Source organism: Centruroides vittatus, unplaced genomic scaffold (assembly GCF_030686945.1).
Source record: "Centruroides vittatus isolate TY-2023 unplaced genomic scaffold, ASM3068694v2 scaffold_2342, whole genome shotgun sequence".
Classification (NCBI taxonomy): domain Eukaryota; kingdom Metazoa; phylum Arthropoda; class Arachnida; order Scorpiones; family Buthidae; genus Centruroides; species Centruroides vittatus.
Window position 1 is genome coordinate 16288 of NW_027122688.1, and position 21296 is coordinate 37583.

General features: G+C 32.9%; 2 protein-coding genes across 2 annotated transcripts in view; both read right to left on the bottom strand.

Moving 5' to 3' along the window:
• LOC136987507 (patched domain-containing protein 3-like) overlaps positions 1-20884 on the bottom strand; it is a 35579-nt gene extending 14695 nt beyond the window's left edge. The window contains exons 1-2 of the mRNA XM_067285244.1: positions 19903-20884; positions 15982-16302 (exon numbers count right to left, since the gene is read on the bottom strand). Coding sequence (XP_067141345.1) covers positions 15982-16302; positions 19903-20881 — 1300 coding nt within the window. The 5' untranslated portion in view covers positions 20882-20884. The remainder of the gene's footprint in view (positions 1-15981; positions 16303-19902) is intronic.
• Positions 11384-15565, bottom strand: LOC136987508 (patched domain-containing protein 3-like). Its single transcript, XM_067285245.1, has 2 exons — positions 15464-15565; positions 11384-12724 (listed from the first exon to the last, which is right to left on the bottom strand). The coding sequence occupies exon 2, from the start codon at positions 12603-12605 to the stop codon at positions 11403-11405; it is 1203 nt and encodes a 400-aa protein (XP_067141346.1). The 5' UTR covers positions 12606-12724; positions 15464-15565; the 3' UTR covers positions 11384-11402.
• Positions 20885-21296: the final 412 nt, after the last annotated feature.

Sequence of the window (21296 nt, forward strand, 5' to 3'; positions counted from 1 at the left end):
AATGACAGGATGTGAGGAAGGGTTTCGAGAAAGGCTGAGATGAAGGTTGCGCTCAAAATTGTCTACATTGATGGTAATGTTGCCGAGCACGACATTTTGCCCCCATTTAATATGCCAGACTTTGGAGTGAAAGTTTATCAGCAAGTCGATGGGAGGCTTTTTGGATAAAATCTGAAGGCTGGCATTTGGTGCGGTGCGGTCGACATTCCAAAGGCCATTGTCAACCTTTTGAGCTTACAGGAAGGTGGCGCTAAACGTCCGACGTCCACGTTTTCGTGTTGAGAACTTCGGCCGCAACCTCTCTATTGACGACTTTGTTAATTTCGGCTTTACCATGTGGAATTGTTAATAAAAATATTTCTTTACTAGCAGATAAGCCGGTCGTTGCTCGGGCAAAAAGTGAAGCTAGCGAAGATTAAAATTATTATATCATGACCAATCTTACCCGTTTTCACAGAATGCGAGAATTAGGTTCAGCTGTTTCCACAATAATTAGAGAATTTTTAGATGCGTCTAGAAGTATGTTCGATTTTCCGCAAAAACGCGAAAACTCGCATCTGCGCCTGTAAATCTTGCACGCCACTTTTTCTTAACACTTCCATTGTTAGCACTTCCAGTGTAAAGGAATACACTTCTTTTATCCCCACATGGTACCCGACTAAAACGCAGTTAAAAACAAAAATTGCATCTAAAATAGTACAATCGAAGCCGAGTTCTTCAGGGTAAGCCTTAATCCTCTGCCCCCATGTGGGAATTTCGAAAAATCCCTTCTTAGTGTACGTTCTCGTAATGTACTTAACTGTGTACCAAATTTCAAGTTTCAACTCTTAACCGTTTGAGCTCTGCGCTTATTATTATTATTATTATGTTGGGTTTTGTGGATTATACTCGGTTGACACCGGTGGCTGTGTGCTATGCCGGACCAGAGTTAAGGCATAGCAACCAAAACAAGTGTGTTAGTGTCAGTGTCTGAATTCAGGAATTTCCTAACAATGTGACATGTATTGAATATAGTGGCTTTCTGTATTGTGATGTATGTATTTCTATTCAATTGTAATGTTCCCAGGCTTTTGTGTAGTGTGTGTGGTATCATACCTGTAGAGGAGAGAACGACAGGTACAGTAAGCACCCATCCATCCTCCACAGATGCCTTAGTTCCTGGGCGAATTCTGGGCGTCTCCCCAAAGAGGCATCCCCGAGATTTGCATATTTGCTAGAAGATCCACAGGAGATAACAAAAACTGGATAAAAAGAAATTGCAAAATTATATAACTAAGAACTTGCTGATTTTTTCAGTGCATGTGTATTGTATATTGTGATTGTTTGGAATGGATATGTCTATACTGTATATGATTTTATTGTATTTGTCAATGACTGTGATGTCTGATCTGTTGTGGTAAATTGTTTTATCTGTGATTATAGCTCTGTCATAGTACTTTTTGTGCGTGTTGTTTTCCAATACTGTCTGTTAAATGTATTTGTTGTATGGTTCGTGGATGTCTAATAATTTGTGTTTGTTTGGAAGTTTCGGTGCATTATATTTGCTACTTGATTATGTCTGTGTAAATAATCTGTCTGTGCCAAGAGCTCGCAACTAGAAGTGATGTGTGTATGGTTTCTGGCATGATGTGACATTTTCTGCATGTGCGTTTGTGAGTGTTGTGTCCTTGAGTATGTGTTTTCTGTAGTTTTTAGTATTTATGACCCGATCCTGTATAGCAATCATAAATACTTCTGTCTCCCCAAAGAGGCATTCCCGAGATTTGCATAATTGCTAGAAGATCCACAGGAGATAACAAAAACTGGATAAAAAGAAATTGCAAAATTATATAAACAAAAGGAAATAACATCAAGTGAGGGGGGGAAAAACTTGATTTTACTGACATTAGAGAACCTCAATTTAAAATTAGGCTTAAGACTCATAAAATTCGGAGAATTATGTAGACCACCGGTAGAGTTCAACTATACAGCTTTATTTAATTTAGAATTATTTATTAAGAATAAATTTTAAAATATTTCAAATTCACCTTATTCAATAAAAAACCACTGATGCGTGTTGAATAGAATACTGCAAGCCAAAATTAAATCAACGTATAGGTTAGTAAGTTTAAATGTAATATCTATGTATCCATCTGTAAAATGGGAACTAATTGAAAATAGTTTAATTAATTTAAATATACGTAATTGGTTATTAGAATTACAGTAATATAATATTGTATTGATAATAATTACTTTTATGTTGATCAAAAAATATATAAACAGAATAATGGAGTAAGGATGGGCACAGTGATTGCCGCAATATCTACGTATGATAGAGTTATATAATAAACTAGTACAGTTACATGGAATAATATATGATACTCTGATAATAAATGATACTGTAATTTGTGAATATGCAATTACCGTAAATCTTTAAAATTTTAATGTGAATTAAAAAAATAAAAGTGATATTAATTATTTGCATATAACTATAAACCGGTGTAAAAATGTACGTAACACAAAATCATATAAAAAAAAAGTTGTAATGTAGATAAAGCTCTAAATTATAAATCATATTGTCTTTAGTAATAAAAAAGAATAATTTTCTGACTGCATTGTCTAAGATTTGGATTAGAACAATCAAAGTAGAAGGCAGAAGAAAAGGACAAAGTGAATTGATAAATATATTCTAATTAAAGTATAAATATTAGCATCTAAAACACCTTAATACTGGTTCTTTGTCTCTGATTATTGCGGTTGCGGATGCAAAAACACGGATGATAAAATTTATATGATTTTAAAGTTTTAAGCAATTAACAATTCAAATAAATTTTTAATTTCTGCTTAACCAGAAAAAATGTCTACCAAGTATTTTATCTACAACTATATTATTAGATTAAACATTTACAGAAGATAAATACCAGGAAAATATAATATGCTCTACACGGATACCTATATATAGATTAACAAGTTATAAATTATTAAGCACTACTAAATTTGTGACAAATACTATTAATAATAATAAATTATGTAACTTACGTAATTATAAGTCTCGATAGTATATTATTCAGTAGCATAACAGTTATTATTTATTTATATTATAGTACAGTATTATTAATTAAAGTACTGCACATAAGTATAAAAATTTAAAGTATGCATTTAACATAAATGATAATAAAGTACTTAGATGTAATAAAGAAATGTCGAAGTTAACGTCTTTATACTTGTTATTACAGACGTATTGTCAAATTTCTGTTCAATTTTTAAGTATAAAGAAATTTTACTGTTCAAATAACGATTGACATAAAGCCTAACACGTTAAACACCAGTATAGTCTAATTACAAAAACATTATTACTTAAAAGTAATAACGAAGCTTCTTATACTCCCAGATCAGTGTAGTTTCATTTCAATTTATATATACTCTATTCAACTAAAATTCACTTAAATTAAATTAATTTACTCTTTTCTAAAGATTTCAAAACAAAATTGCTGTAATTCGTCTTAAAACAAAACAGTCAGAGAATACTTACGCAGGAAGAAAAGTGTGCCAAGTAGAAAGCTATTTATAGATCAAACATCAGCAATTACCGCTGGGGTTACCAGTGTTAAAAATAATCTTAGTTTATGCATAATTATAAAAAGAAATAAATCACTATATTTAGATCTGCTTAATCGTCAATTCAGCAGTAAAATTTTTGCCAAATATTAATAATTATTTTACTGAAAATACCCGTTTCCGAAGTTCGCAGCAATTATTCCTTATTAAACAACGATACGGAGTGGCATACTAAAAGAGAATAAAGGCTATCTATACGCGTGACGTCAGGTTTAATTAATCAATCAGAGGTCAACGTTTGCACTCTGATATCGTCAATTACACATTCTAGCTTCTCGCATTTTGGCATTTCCTGTGTGATGTAACAATACAACTCACTGTATTTTATGTTAAACTTTTAACGTTTCTGATACAAACTGAAAATAAAAGTCGTGCAAAATAAAAAAAGGGAAACCGATTTCATATAAGTTTGTTTCTGGGTTTTAAATTTCGTGATAAATCAACACAATATTAATACGTAACTTTAATTCGGTTTTTATTTCTTTCATACCAGTTCGTTTATTTTATTACTTTCCGGCGGCATTATGATAAAAAATTGACATGTGAAAAGAATTTTTGAAGTTTAATGACGATACAAAAATATTACATTTTTGAGTCCATCCTTTCATTTTTGAGTTCATCCTTCTATTGTCATTAGACTTCAAAACAGAAGACATCCAAGAGTTATTATGCAAAAATGTGAAAAGAATATTAAGGAATTTACAAGGTTTTCTCTTCATCTATTCGCCTATTAAATACTTGTATTTAATAGGTCAACAGAATGAATAAAACCTTGAAAATTATTTAATGTACATAATTTTAATGGTAAAGAAACTTCTAGATACGTATAATTATTCGTTAACACATAAACAATATCAGAATATGTACACTATGTATGTGGATACACACTCGAGTCTTTTACGGTTGTTAAATTATTTTTAAATGAGTGCAATCTTTTTTATTCTATAACAAACACACGCTGTATATTTTATATTATTTGATATACCGAAGATCATAATCGGTGCATAATTTCGCTGAAGTCCTTAGCCTTTTATTATTATTTACTTACACTTAAATAGAAATAAAAGCACACTTCACCCGTTTCCAGGTACACGCAAAGTTTAAAGTTCATTCGAAGATGATAAAGTCTGATAACCGGATAAAATGATTAAAATTAAAATCAAATTTATTCTCGTACCAAATGTAAGAAACATATTATTAAATACAAGAAACGAATCGTTTGTAAATACGCAAATAATCGTCGAAAGTTACTTTAGACGGTGTAATTGCTATTTTTATGCGAATAATTTATAATAATACTTAATATGAACTAATTTTCAGACAATGAAAGAACCGGTACTCCGAGGCTAAACAGAAAAATGTCTTTTGTTTTCCCATTAAATCTACTGCAGAACGGTGTCGTAGACAATCGCGCTACACTACTTAATGCTTACTCTGAAATTAGTTAGTTATTCAACTAATACACTAACGTTTCCGGTTTATTTCGTTGGCATTCCTAAAGCGTAGAATCTACAACGTAAATCGCTAGAAGGAGAAATCTTTTTGTTGTCTCTGTATGCTGAGTGCGATTCACTGTTTTGCTGTTGATGTAGTAGTTACTATCAATTAGGGCAGTGTTTCTCAAACTTTTTTGTCTGGTGGCACACTGAAATTATTAAACAAAATTCACGGCACCCCTGTTATTATTATTATTATTATTATTTGCTTTTTTACGGTTAGTAAAGATATGAAGGATGAAAAGTCTTTCAAAAAATAAAAGCTTTTTAAAGTAAGTAAGTTTATTTCCAAACAACACAAAACATTCAAAACAAAAGTTATTATTATAAAGGTATCTGGTGATAAAATGAGCTCTCAATTTTTGATAATTTACTAATTGGTAACTGGTAGCAAAGCTAATTGATTCCTTAACTTTGCTACCAGTAACCACTTCTCGATCATTAGAATCGTCACGTTTTCTTTTTTTAATGAAAAAATTATTCACGATATTGAACGACATAATTAACTTCGATATTTTATTATAAAATTTAATTACAAGTTAATAATTTATTTTTTCTTGTTGTAAAGAAGAAAAATATTTTTATACGTTGCCTTTTCGTTATTGTCTGAACATATAACAATAATAAAAACAATTACTGCATCCAACGAATTTATATTGCGCTTCTACTCGCTGCAGAAGCAGAAGCACAGACGACTAGTAACTAGTTCGTTTTTTTTTCTAGTATTTACGTATCGCCAATTACCGAGTCACTGAGACAAGTGGCGACGTAACAAGATTAGTAGAAAAAACCAATATTCATTTGTTATAATTGTTTTAATTATTCATTTAATTTAATACTTTAATACCATTATTTTAAGTAATTTTAATTTAATTATTTAAAAATTTCGCGGCACCCTTGTGGCGTACTTGCGGCACCCCAAGGTGCCGCGGCACCCGCTTTGAGAATCACTGAATTAGGGATTGCAATCCAGCAGTGTTTTGAATCCTGCTGAATTTTTGCTGCATTAAAATCATTCCAGCTGGATCCAGCGTGGGTGTATTTCTGATGCAATAAAGTGTTATCTGTCTATCTATCTATCCTGCAATTTGTTTTTTTTATGAAATAAAACATTTTTAAAAAATACTTAAGAAGCTTTTATTATTTAGACTGGTCACTATAAATCAGTAAAACTTCTTACACGTTTAGGTAGTAAACTTAACTTTGGTTCGGTTTAACACTCGAGATAGAGATAATTAACTTCAAATGTTTAGTTAAAGATTACGTTATATTTATAATGTAAGTTAAATAATAGGAAAGGTAATTCTACTAATTAACTTATATTAATATATTATAATAATGTAAGGACGGATAATCAGTGGCTAAGTGGCTATCAGTCTTACCAGTTTTCATATATAGGCTCTACATATCAGTCTGTAGTTATTTATAACTAATTTAATTATTTGTTGATCTAGTAATAGTCTCTTTAATCCGAAAAATTGACGGTAGACTGTTTCACAGATTGTCCCATACGTCGTCAATCTCCACGCCGTTGTTTAATTGTTTACACCACGCTGTTAAGTTTATGGCGTTGTTTTTATTAACGATGCAAAGTGTTCTTTGAACTTACGTAAATAACTGTCTTTCTCTTTGTGGATTATTTTTACACTTTTGATATTGATTGTACATCCAAATTTGCTGCAGTGATTAATCCATAGTAATTGGTTATATTTCAGTCTGATTGCTGCTTCGTGTTCTTTTATTCTGGTTTTGAGTTGCCTTCCTGTTTCTCCCATGTATATTGCTGGTTTTTTGCGTGTATATTTTATTTCATATACAACTCCTGATTCGTCTAGTTTTTTGTTATTTTTAATTTTATTTTTTAGTTTGGCTGCTAGTATAATACCATTTTTTCTGAAAACATCTCTATATTTTTCATATGTGCCTTTAATATAGGGAAATGACGTATATGTAATATTCGCCTTGTTATTTTTAACATTGAGTCTGTTTTTTATAAATTCTGTTATCCATTTTTTTTATTAATTTGTTTGGGTAATCGTTCAAAATAAAAGTATTTATTAGTTCATTACTTTTATTTTGAACGATTACCCAAACAGATTAATAAAAAAATGGATAACAGAATTTATGAGTTGCTACAGAGCAGAAAACAAATATTCAAACATTGTCAGGGAATGTGAAGTCCCTAAAATCGAATGGAAATTACGAATAACTATGAAGTTCCTAAGTCGGGAAGTTTCGGAGGTCAAATCGGGTCAGGAACACGTGTTGGTGATATAGATCAGACAGGAAGGAAACTTTCTTACTTATTTTAAAACAAATGCCACACGATGATAAACGACAGACGGGAATGTCAATCGAGAGAGAGGGAACTTTGTCAAGGTGCTCGCGAACAAGTGTCCGGTCTAAACAATCGAGAATAGGGCGGTTAACTTACCTCTATCTTCCTACTTCCTCCACCTTAATTTAAACACCAAAATTCAATAGCATCAATTCTTCTTAGATGTAAGTGACCATGTCGAATTTTATTTCTTACTCATTACTTAATGCAAAAATATTAAACGACATATACGCCAACACACACACTGTATTGTACATACATTTCACAAAATTTAACCGTTTATTTAACTCTATTGGGTTCAGGGTTTCAAAACCGGAGATTTGGAAAGTACTCGATTGGTCAAATCTGATAGGATTCCAATGCTTTCCCTTATTATGTGTACATAACAGTAGTGAAAGTAAAATCCTGATTTTCAATCAAAATGGTGTCTATTGTTTTTTTTTCCACCGACAAAATATGCATATTTCATTTTTATGAAAATACAAGGTAAAAAACAACTCAAAATTTTATTTTTAAAAAAATAAACTTTTCGACAGAGATTTTTAAAATCGACCGAAACTTCTCATTTCTTTCACGAATGCACGGTATTCTCATTTTCAATAGAGGAGGTATTGCTGTTCGCTTGTACTCCGACCTTATAGAAGATGACCAACGCGAAGAAGACAGGAGAGAAGTCACGAAGCGACCAAAGTCGGCCTTATAAGAGACGGCCAACGCGAGAAGGGAGAAAATGCGTAGGCTATGTATATCGTAGATTTAGAGTATATTAAACTTTTATTTGTTGAGTTTAAACCTGACTCACTGTCTCAATCGAGCTAAGGACATCTATGACTTACCAATCGTCAACTCCCCAGTCGGTAGTTTAACGAGCCCTCCTACTCATCATTTGTTCAATATTCGCGAGTTAGGACACGTGTAAGTATCCTAACTGGTGTCAGTTTCTGATCAGAAACCGATATCGCTCGATTTGCCTGTTTCCGTTAAACTCCTAGCCATCCACAGACAACGTGAGCAGGGGTCGCCGATTAAGTGGCAAAAACGAAGACTCCTTATTGTCCCCGGTTCTCACAAAACTTTTTGACAAAAGTAATATATGTATTTATATCAGTGGCGTGCCGTCATTAGAAGCGATGGAAGCGCCGCTTCCACCTTCCAATGACCTTCCCTCGTATTTTATAAAATATAAATTTTCATATTTTAACGTACTTTGCATTAATTAAAATTAATATTTTATTATAACTGCATTATGTATCTTTTACAAATTTCTATACTACATGTGAAAAAAAACGATAAGATTGTTATTGTATATTCGAATAATTCGGTGGCGGAAGGAATGTCGAAACCGGGTCAGTTTCCAATCAGCCAGATTATATAGGCATTGTCACACGCGATTTACGGAGCACCAACCCCACCCGGTTTAGCGGGTAGAAGAGACACACGCGTAAAGCGTCCAATTTTATATCCCGGAGCGGTTGTGGGCTGTTAGCCGCTTGCTAGATATTCGGCCACCCTCACTCGATTACGCGAATCACGAGCAGACTAGATCGACGGCGGGCAACCCCCGGCCCGCGGGCCAGCTACGGCTGGCAAAAAGTTTCTATCCGGCCCGCGAGATCTTTAATAGATTATTAAATTGGAAAAATAACTAATTAATAGTTATTTTTCCAATTCTTTGTAATTTTCGAAAACGATAAGAGAAATAAATGTAGTAATTAACTTTTTATTTATTTATTTCATATTTGCAGACTAAAAAAATTGCAAGTCATAAGAAAGCATCAATTAACTACTACGATCCGCGGAAAAAACGTAAAATTTATTCTGGCCCACGTTATAAAAAAGGTTGCCCACCCTAGACTAGATTTATAATTTAACCCAACCGATAGGAATTTACTAGCATGTTCTTATGATAGTTCCGTATAGTTGACAGGAGTTTTAAAAAAATCCATTAAAATATTTGATATATTTATTCGGCGTTTATTCCGCTCTCCCGTCTTATATTACTTACGGATTTCAATGTTAAACCGGTGATATTACGATTATAGTATGTTACATCTGTATGGGAATGCAGAAAAAACGTGTACAATTCTTGTATAGTGTTAAAAAATTGACTGTTACTTTGGCAGCATCATTTACAACCAAATTTAATGAATGAAACGTACAAGGTACAAAAAAGCTCTAGAATTTATTTTCCTTAAATTTACGATCTAAGTATCCGTTGTCATAAAAATTTGTCTTTCCACTGTTTTCCCAAGACTACAGATATTCAAGTACAAAGTACTGTAACTGGTTTCGAGTTATTTCTACTTAAGAAGTAACTAAATAATTAAGAGATTAGGGAATGGGGACAAAATAAAACCCTGTTGAAAAAGCCAGAATTTTACTTAAACAAAAGCTTAAACAAAAGCTTAAACAAAAACGAACCAATCACTCGCTCAGTACAGTGGGGAACTGATTTCCGTGTACACCCGGTATTAAAACGAATTAGTTAGAAAACAAATGACTATTAAGTTTAACATAGTTAGATTTTTACAGCTACGGTGAGAAACGTTTAAAATTTACAACAGATGCGAGTGATTGGTTCCTTTTTACATACAACATCCTTTGAGATATACTAGTGATGCGACAAAAGAGGCATTTGACATTGACCGGTATCGGCACCCTCGGGATTTGGCACGCACACACTCACTACACACCTACCTGGACCGTCTCCGATTCCATCCATTAGCCACTCGTATCGAGCTATTTGACTAAGTGGATTGTTTTAAGATTTAAAAAGTAAAGAATATTTTATGTTATTTTTATGTACGTTTCTTTACAAAGCTATATTTTAATTATAAGTTTCTTTAAAAGTATATTAATACAATCGAACAATATATTGTACCGGGTATGTATATCCATCGCACATTTTATTTCACCGAGTAAGTTTTTATAATTTATTTTTAATTTCAGCCCTTATACCGTGGCTAGCGATTCAGAATGTAATTGTGATATTAAAAATACATTTAGAGAAGTTACAGTTTTTACTGGCTTATCGAACAAATGAATACGAATGGACCCTAGACCAGTGATTCTTAACAGGGGGCCGCGGACCCTTGGGCGTCCGTAAGAAGTTTGCCGGGGGGCCGCTAAATTATACAAAATTTCCTTCGGAATATAATAAAAAGAAAATTGATGTATAACCGAATATCGTATTGAAAAATGAAATAAGAAAGATAAAGTTTTCCTATTTAGTTTTGTTTATTTGTTTTTTATTTCTTCCTACATACAACTTTGTTAGTACAGAAGAAATAAATGAAAATATGCTACTTACACCGCAGTATTTACTTCTTTTATCCCAGAACAATTCTAAGAAACTATTAATGCTTGGAATTTTAAAATTAATTAGGAAAAATAGTAGACTTTGAAAATTTAAATATTTTTGCAAAAGATATGCAAAATCCTTATAAGTGGGCGTTTTTGTTTTAGTTTAGTTTTAACATCGACATTGGATCGATTTATCGACGTGTTTCTTATTTTATTTTCTGTTAAAAATTAATGAGTTTTCGTGTTTAATTGTGAAGTTTGAACGTTATTTAAATAGATAATAAAATAATAAAGTTATGATTTACATTTATTATATAAAAAATAAAGCAATAATAAAAAAAATCAATTTATTATAGATAAATTATTATTTAAAAAAAGGGGTCACAAAAAATTATAAAATATTTGTGGGCCGCGAGTATAAAAAGGTTAAGAACCACTGCCCTAGACCATCACTGACGCGCAATTAACTGATTGCTCCTGGAAGTCGGCTTTTTACAGAAACACAGCTTCCCTGTCATCGAATGTCACGGCACGCCACTGATTTATATACAAAAATATAAAATAAACAACAATTATTCATTAGAAAAGTTTTAACAATAGAATCTTATTTTACACACTTTAACTTTGAAACTTTACTAATGGATATAAATTGTTATTAATTCGTCTACTTAATCCTGTGGATTAGCTTTATACTTTTCTACATAATTAGAAATAGAAGACTTTGAAGTTTTCCATTTGGATTTAAAACAGTAACATTTTTGAAAAATCTTATCGATCAACGAAATAATTATTGGAACAAATGTGAGTCCATGAATTCCAGCGATTATACAGGCTAAAATAATTACTTTTATCGATAACAATGTTTCTTTTTCCGAAACGTCCAACATTGTTACAATGGCAAGAATCGTAGTGACACTTCCTTGTATGATGGGAATTGCCGTCATATTTATTGCATTCTGCAATCGTTTGTCCGGACTACTTTCTTTCGCATATATATACGCACAGGAAACGTGTGCTGCGTAATCGACAGAATATCCGATAACAACAATTAGAATAGATAAGGAAATGATATTAAGTCCGAGATTGAAAAGAAACATGAAACCCATAACACCCGTTCCTACCGATATTATGCTGAATAACACACAGACGATGCAAATGACGTTTGGTAACAACACGGCAGATATAATAAAAACGGTTATCGACACAATGCCTAAAGTCTGAAATGTTGTCTTAGGTATGGCGTCATTAATATCGAAATAGTAAAACAACGGATGATACACCACAGTGGTGAATGGAAAAGAATTCAGCGTTTCTTGGAAGTGTTTAAACTGATTGTAGAAATGGCTTCCGTTGTTTGTAATGTTCGTTTGAAGAAAGAAACGAGTAGCTATGATTTTGGTGAAGGAAGCATCGAAAACGACGTCTTGTCTGAATCTTTTCGCTTCTGGAATACGAAAGAATAATTTACGCAAAATGAAAATGAAATCGTCCGAGTTTGTAATATTATATCCGTTGATAAAGGAATTAATTCTGTTGTCGGACATAAACTGTAAATAGCTTCTTAACCAGGATTCGGTCAAAGATCCAACGATCAGAGGATCCGATTCCAGTGTTTGTAGCATATTTTCAACATTTCGTTGTACAGTACGATTTGAATAATCTAGCTCCTGTATAATAAACAATTGTAATCTGTACTTGTATTGATTGTAATACTTTTCATTTGTTTTGTAATAATTATATCGATATGTACCGTGAACTAAATTCATGTCTAACTCCTGTCCATAGGAATACTTTGTTAATCCCCAAAATGAAATTCCCAAATAAGCAAAGTACACTAGTAAGATAATGGTTGCTGTTATCTTCTTTCTCATCAGTTCGTTGAAATTCTCGAGAAATTTAGTAAAACCGACTGCTTTTTTACTAACGTTCTCATTCTTGAAATCTTCCGAACGCACAAAACAGAAGATTCTTTGAAGAAAGTTTTTATTTTCTGAAATAAAAGAAAGATATAAGTATATGCGAATTACGAAATTTAGTGCAATTTGTTAATTTATTGTCATATTCTGAAAAAACGTTATATTGCTACTTTATACAAAATATAGCTGTTATTAATTGTGTCCAAACTGAAGCAGGGAGAGGTTGGAGATAAAAGATTTTTCTGTGTTGCTGTTTTCAATAAAAACATCGTTTTCTCCCAACCTTTGCACGTGTGAAAGTATCCTCCGGAAATTCTTATTTACTTCTGTATTTTCTTACTGGTAATATAAATGTAAACAATACGAACAACTTATGTTGTTGGCGTTGTGTTAACGACTGTGAAACATTTTGAGAGAAACGTTGGATTTTTTAATAAAATTTGTTTCTCGACCGTACTGTAAAAAAGGTTAAAGTTGCAATGTCTTATGCAAAAACGAAGCTTAAAGCTCTTTTTTGTGGAATTGACTGGCAATAGGAATTTTTATGGGCGACAGTGGGGAATGGATAACGCAAAAAAAACACGTGGTTATAGTTACTTTAATAAAATAAGTATTTTTAGAGAAATTAAATATATATACATACATAGCCTATATATAATTAATTAAATATCGTCTTTTGGGAAATTTTTTAAATTAGAAAAAGACTGTGGACTCTCTGTCTGCGAATTTCGACGATTGTTCGTAAGAAACTTCCCGTTAAGCCGTCGGCTTTTACCACAGAATCTGTTCTAAGAAATACAAAATCGGGAAAATCAGCCCTTTTGAAAAAGCCAGAAAAGCCGTTGTAGCGAGAAAAGCTACGGATCGTGAATATCTCTTGTTTGTCAAGCGAAACTCCATACTCGAAGTTGCCCGTTGATACCGATGCTGAGGCAGAATTGTATTGTTTTTTTCTAATTGCTGAATTCAGAGCTGATAAAAGGAAAATAGCGGTCTTGTTCGATAATTTCCAAACACATATTAAATTTTCCAATTTATTGTAAAACTAATACGCGCATTGTTATTTTTGTGTTTTATGCACGTATGTTTTGCCAATTCATTCTATAATCAAATGCGTATCTACTTTTATACATTTCACTAATCTATGCTCTTTACCCATCGCTTTTTCAATAGCCTCAAATTCTAGGACTTCTGCTCCTAGAGCATTACAGCAACTTTTATAATAATTTTTAATATGAAGTTAACAGATAAAGTCATATATATGAGTTTATGTGTAGTTAACTTCAGGCTGTTAACCGGCTGTTATATATGACAGAAGAAAAGTATGGCGATCGGTCAAAAATGTCCCCCAGATTTTTATATTTTTAAAATCAGCAAACCATGAACGTCGAGAAATGCAAAAGTTCGGGGTAACTTTTGTATGTGTGGATATTAATGTGTGTGGAGGGTACGATTTTATTCACCCTCTTCGAAGCGTAATAACTTCCGTGATTTTGTCGAAAATGCCTAAAAATTTGCAGAGAGATGTATATTAGGGGAATTGATGCTATTAAATTTTAGTGATTAAAGGTCGAGATGGTGGGGAGATAACGAGAGTCGTGTGTATCTCCAGTAGGATCGGTTTAATGACGACTTTACTCGTTATTGCGTGTACAATTCTTTAATAAAATCCATCCCTACCCTCAAAATTACTCTTTTTGCCATTTTAATATAGTTAAAAATATAAAAGGTTTCCTAACATAAAATGTGATAACAGATCGAGCCATCAAATGTTGCCGGAAAAGTTAAGCAACTCGTTGCTAGATTTTTTTTGAGGTGTGCAAGGAGGAAAATTATATGGACAGTACTGGATTGAATTTTCTGGAAAATTTGAAAAAAAAAGTTAAAAATACGGAACGACTGTAAATTCGAATGGAAGAAACATTGGAGTACTCGTATATGAAAAATGAGTAACTCGTGGGCATTGAAACTTATTCAAGGGTACTTTCTGTCACGAAACTTTTCTCTTCACTGTACTTTTGTTTCTATTTCATAATGTAACTTTACGTTTAAAAAGCGGGAGTTGAAATTTCAACGTAGTTTTGAGGGAATGCGGCTAAAAACTAAGAGGCAGTTTAAACTTTAAATAAAATAACAGACATGGACTATGGACGAAACCTCACACCCTATTCACATTCTACGTTTTAAGGCAGCTTAAATGATAAAGTCATTATAAACAGCAAACACAATGTGAACGAAATCGACATAAAGGAACATTCGACTAAAATTCGGAAAAGTGGATCAGCTTAATTCGTTTTACAATGGAAATTTAAGTCGGTGTTTAATGTCATAAAACATTCAGTGTAATGATATGTAACTTTAGGTCTTAACCCTACATTTAGAATCCTTGTACTACAACCACTGAAAAAGTTTTCGAACAGCAGCTATGAGAACGTTATTGATTGCGGAAATTTTTTATTTATTAACATATAATCCTAAAGTAATAAAAATTTTGGCGTTTATTTGTAATGATGAAAGCTTTTATTATGCAAAATATCACACTGGAAAAATAATTCGGATTATAGAAATAGAGAATCTTGAACATAGTAGAAAGAAATGTGTTAAAGAACTCTAACAATCATGGCCCACACATCCGATAGCGGGGCCCCCAGACCAGGATCATTGGAGAGAATCAATCATTGGTTCGAAGAAATTTTGGACACTTTTTGTTATAATTCCTATGGTAGAAAATCAATTTGAAGATAAAGTTGTTTTTCAGGATGATAATGAAAGTCGTCAAATAAAATAATCTAATGTTTAACAACTTATTTTACCATTTCTATACACCTCGCACTACATAACCCCATCAGAATTGTCAAAACCTCTACGTTTCCATTAAAAAGTTTGGCTGAAAGCTTGTTTGGACAAACGTGAGCTTTCTTTTCTTTTTTGTTGGGATATCAGCTTTTTCCACACTTACAAGTTGAAAGCTCCGGAGATGTCTTACGGTAATAGTTTTCTTCATACAATGTCACAATTAAAAAGATTGCTATGGTTAATCCGATACGACTGACGGCTGCTTTTAAACGTTTCATTTCTCGGAGGTGGATCCAGTAAACATTAGAGGAATAAACAGAATACTTCGTTCTCGACATAGCATTTTACTCATAATTTAACTTTGTTGTTAAATAAATTACAACTAATAAACTGCTACTAAACCTAATTGTTTGTATTTAATTTGGGTTCAAGTTTCTTTTTAAAAACTAAAAAAGTCTTTTATTTTACTTTATTATTCATAACTTGAAACTATGGCGAAAATTATATACTGCTAATATCATCAAAATTACTTTACCTGGAAATTTTGTAAATACCAAGGAATGCAATTGACGTTCTTCTGCTTTTCCACATAGAACCAAAATCGCTGCAACGAAGGTAATTTGATAAATGTAGTCGAAGATCAAACACGCTGCCATAAACACGCAAACTTTCTTATACAAAGGAATAGTGGCAATAAATATTCCTACTAGAAACGATGCAACATTAGTCAGAGAAGTGATTGTGATGGAAACACCCGACTCGGTGAATGTTTCGGCCATTCTTTCTTCCACAGATTTCTTTGGATCGGTTTTCATCCACGCTGATAACATAACAAATGTATCGTCCATACCAATACCTAAAAGTATGAATTTTAGTTGGAATACTTATATCAGATTTATTGTAAATCATGGATAAACAAGATGTATTTATAAAATTCTCGTTTAAGTTTATGTGTATATAGTATAGGTAGTTGTCTGAAATACGGCTACGCAAAATGAATATTTTAAATTTTCTATATTTTATATTATGCGTGATTAATAAGTAATTACGTATAATAAGTAAATAATTACTTAATAATTATAAAATATGTAAAGAAAATAGCGAATGTTAAAAAATTTCATAAATATACGTAAAATAATGATTGACACATTTAATTATAATGGCATTAATTAATTATAGAAATTTTTCTTTTATCCTTCATAAAAGTTAATATAGTTTTAAAAGTTTTCCACTTAATATAATTATCTTTGTTAGGGTTATTCAATTATGTCAAATACCAACTCAACATAAAGTAGAATCCTCTTTCGTTTGAAGTTGCAAGTTTCTCACCAAAATAAATTAGAGTGGCAGTAAAATGAGAGGTGGGGCAAAGATTCAGAGAGAAGTTGTAATGAAATATAGAGAATAGGAGGATGAATAATGAATATGCTAATTTTGATGAAGGTGAAGTAACTTGAATTTCAACATTGAACAACTGCAACATTACTTTCAGCCAAAACTTATGTATAGCTTTGCTTTTATGGCAGGTGCATTAATATGCTTAAAAGCAAGAATTTCGCTATCGCGAGATCAGTCCCATATCTGCAGAAGCGTCCGATCGCTCAAAGTCTTTTTGTACTAATCAGCTTTTATAGATTTTAAACGATGTATAAACGTCCATTGTTATTTCCAATCAATATAATTATTGATTGGAAATAAATTGTCGATTGCTTTCATAAATATATTTCTCTTAGTAACGAAAAATAATAATACATATTTGTTAACTTTCGGAACTTAGCCCCATGTTTTGTATTAGTCCTTTGTTTCATTTAGCACGGATTCGCATAACTTGAACTTTTCTGGAACGGAACTACCGTGTTACGCGAGTGTATAGTTGTTAGTATGAAATGATATCTATTATATAACAATTACATTTTATTAATACAGCGCCTATGGTAATAGAGGTATGCTGGACTCCTGAGATTTTTTTATTTTTCCCCAATTCAAACAATTCTACGCAGTCTGAATGTTGCAGATATTGCTGCGCAATTTGTTTCAGCAAACCTAATTATGCTTAAGATCCAATTACACACATACTATAACTAGTATGAAAGTGATGTAAGGTATGACTATATTGTAACACGTTTAACTTTACGGTTAATATTACGTTAGGTTCCGAGATTGCGGTGGTGGGATTTTTTCCCTACGTCGGCGTCCGCGACGGGGAAAAATTTTTTCCCTAGACTCGTGACGTCGACGCCCTCGAGAATTTATTTTCCCGGTCGGTTTCGACCCCGACTTCCATGTTGCCGAGTATCCTGTAACCTCGAAACGGCGACGGTGTGTGTAAATTTGCGACGGTAGAGGGAGCCTTTTCGTGACGTCGTGCGAGAGTAATATCGGCGGGAAATTCATAGTGGTGTTACGCACGAATATGCAAATGCTCGATCTGTGACGTGATTTCTGTTCGTTTCAATGCAATTTTATGCAAATTGACTACCAGTTGGAAACGTGTGCTGCCGTGTTTTGCGATTTGGATTATGACTCGTGTTTTTTTTCGTGACGATTTTTCGTTTTCAAATTAACTCTTATCGGATAATAATTGTGGTTAATATTTCTTCTTGCATTAGTAAGTATTTTTTTTTTTTGTATTTTTACAATTTTTAGCTAAACGTTAGACGAACCTGTAACTAGAAATTAAGGATAGGCTGTGTTTTTTTTCCCACCATTCCAACCTCCCCTCGTTTAGTTATTACCGATTGTGTGGAAATGAGCGGTTCGGTCGATTTGATTTGCAACGACGAATTTCGGTCGAAATGCACTTCCCGTGATTTTTACAAGTCGATGGAAGACGACCGTTTGTAGTTAGGTGTACCTCCCTTTGTCGATAGCGCATTTAAATTTGCTGTGAAATTAGGCATACAGCCGACTGAGTCCGTTTGCATTGATTGTGATTCCTGGCCCTCCAGAAAACCAGGCGAGAGATTTCCAACTTTTGCCCAACACTTAAGCAACACTTGTCCGGGCAGGGAAAAGTGCCGATTTGGCTCCAGCCCGAAACCGTTCCCGCAGCGCCTGCGACGATTACGAAAAAGAAAGCTAACAAGAAACAAGAAGAAGGGAAAGATACCAAAAAGCAGCATAGTAATACTAATTCAAAAGAAGGAAAACGCCAACCGACCAATAAAAGGGCGGCCGAAGCGAAAACAACAGCGAATAAAAGAACTTCACCGAACGGAAATCCGGAGTTTAGCGAAACCGGCAAAAAATTGGATCGAAATGGAAAGAAACAAAGGAAGAAGTAGTCGAACTCCATCGAAAAGTGAGTAAAAAATTACTTTTTCCCTTTTTTTTAATTTTTTTTCATTTCGGTTAAAATCCGCGGATTCTGCATAGCATTTCAAGATGGCGGCCGGTCGCGTGGCCATCTTGAATCGCAGGGAAAAAATTTTTCCCCGGCGCGGTCGCCGACGTAGGGAAAAAATCCCTACGTCCCCATCTCGGAACCTAAGGTAACATTAACCAACTTTACTATCGCTTGAAAAACCTGCATATACGACTTACCTTAACGAATACATTGCTAAACAGTGTTGATTTTGTACATTTTGAATATTACTACGATCCGATTAATAATATGCTGCCTGCAGAACTTGATTATATTGAATATTCATAATCATTCAAATGACAAAAAGTAGTTTATGCGATTAAAAGACGAACTCATAAATGACTGACAGATTTGAAAACGATTTCTAAAGTAAGCTTTTATTCGAGGAAATAAAAATTTCTTTCATTCCATTAAATCATTTTCATGTTTTTCGCGTTAAAAGTTTGTTATTTCATATAACCAGAGTAAAACTATTCACAACATTATATTCTGTAATACTAGTTCTTCAACTTTCCAAGCTTAATGGCAACTTAAATGGAAATAAAGAAAAAATAATTAAAAATATAATATTTTCTCTCAGCACAGCAATTTTTCAAATGATGTTTGTAATTAGTAATTTTTTTCATTTTACATAAAAAAGGAAACAATCGATTCTTTATTTTATTTTTTATTTTTTTAACTCTTTCCTCCCTATGGACACTAAGACGGTCTCTTTTATCAAGTCCATTATGAGCTCGGTCAGGCCCACGGGGTGATGGATGGTAAGGGACGGGGCCGGATATATCCGTACGGTCCCCCCCAAAGTACTAGGCTGCCACGCCCTGTAAACAATCGATTAATACCATGAAACAGATACCCTATGAAACAGATACTACTATTTCGAACAATCAATTGATTATCAGAAGAAAATATATTATTATTATTATTTTAAATATATTGGCACTAAAATAATAAAGTTGAAAATTATTTGTTATCATTTATCAAAATTTCATTTCATTTAAGAAACGAATTTGAAATTTTGATTCTTAATAATTATCAAGTACGTCTTCACACTAAAGAACTATTATTTATCGTTATATTAAAATCACTTACCTAAAACCAGAAATGGAACTATTGCATCCACCGGAGACACACCTATTCCTGCATACTGTAATAAACCAAACCCCGAAATTAGACTCATTCCAGTGGCTATCGAAGACATGATTCCGGTCCACGGTTTACTTCTGAGAAAGTCTGGCCATAAACAGCTGATAACGGTAAACGTAAGCATCAAGATAACAGAACTTGGAATATATTTTAAGGTAACAGGAAACAGTTGTTTTTTAGATTCATCCCTAGAAAGCAACACGTCTTTACTTATTTTGACATAAGAAAAGTTCACCTTACTCAAGATGTCTACGAATTGATTTTCCCATTTCATAGCTTTTTCTTCTGCCCATTTATTCGAATCGTCCAGAAAATAGAACAATTTAACAGCCTTGGCAGATATTACGTAATCCTCTTCGTTCAGTTCCACACCACCCAAAGTTAAAACGTCGTAATTTCCGCTCGTGTTGCCAATTGGATATTTCAACCGAAATGTTCCGTTCTGCAATGCTTCCAATTCATTGTTTAAACGAAGATTTTTATTTTCGTAACACTTTCCATTATTTTTAGCACAAATGTCTTTGTAGTTCCACCCGTCGTCTTCGTCAACAAAGAAATTTTGAATTTCTCGATTCAAAGTGACAATTTCCCGAAAGACGGACTTTCGTAGAATCGAGCCTCCGTCCGTCGCTTCGACAATAGCGGTTCCGTAATGAATGGTGTACAATAATCTCGCGGGATCGAAATTTGATGCAAGATCTACGGGAAATAATCTCATCAGAAACGATTTGTACTTATCGATAATCCCTCCAGATGGAACTAGAGTGTCTTCACTTAAATCTTGGGAGAACTTTTGAAATCCTGTGCCTAATAATAATGTCATAAAGACTGGCACAACTATATACCATGACGTATGTCTTGAGACATTTATCCCGTGTTTATGAAAGGTTTTGGATAAGAATCGGTATGCAATTCCAATAAACATACTCGATATCTGTAAAAATATTTATAATAAAATTTATTAATTTATTATTATATGAAAATCAATATACTAGTTGTTAATCATATACAATATTGAGATTACAAATTATATTTTTCATTTTTACGATGAAATTTTTATACAGGGTGTACGGCTTACAGGTTTAATAAAATAAATAGTATAACTTGTAAACTTATAATAATTTAATGAGAATGTTGCCTTCTAGTGCAAACAGTCAGGCAAAATTTTCACAAACACTTCAATAAATGTCTTATCGGTGGCGTAGCAGATGTCTAACTTGTATTTTACTTCAACCACGTATTCAATAGCACGTGAGGTTTGACATTATCTATATCCTGACAGATCATTCAATTTCGAAGCGATTGTGTGAGATCATTAATTATGCATAGATGCACCATAC

Bases quoted from the DNA above. Each gene is read 5' to 3' on its own strand.
- LOC136987508 (XM_067285245.1), bottom strand. From the start codon at position 12,605: ATGAGAAAGAAGATAACAGCAACCATTATCTTACTAGTGTACTTTGCT.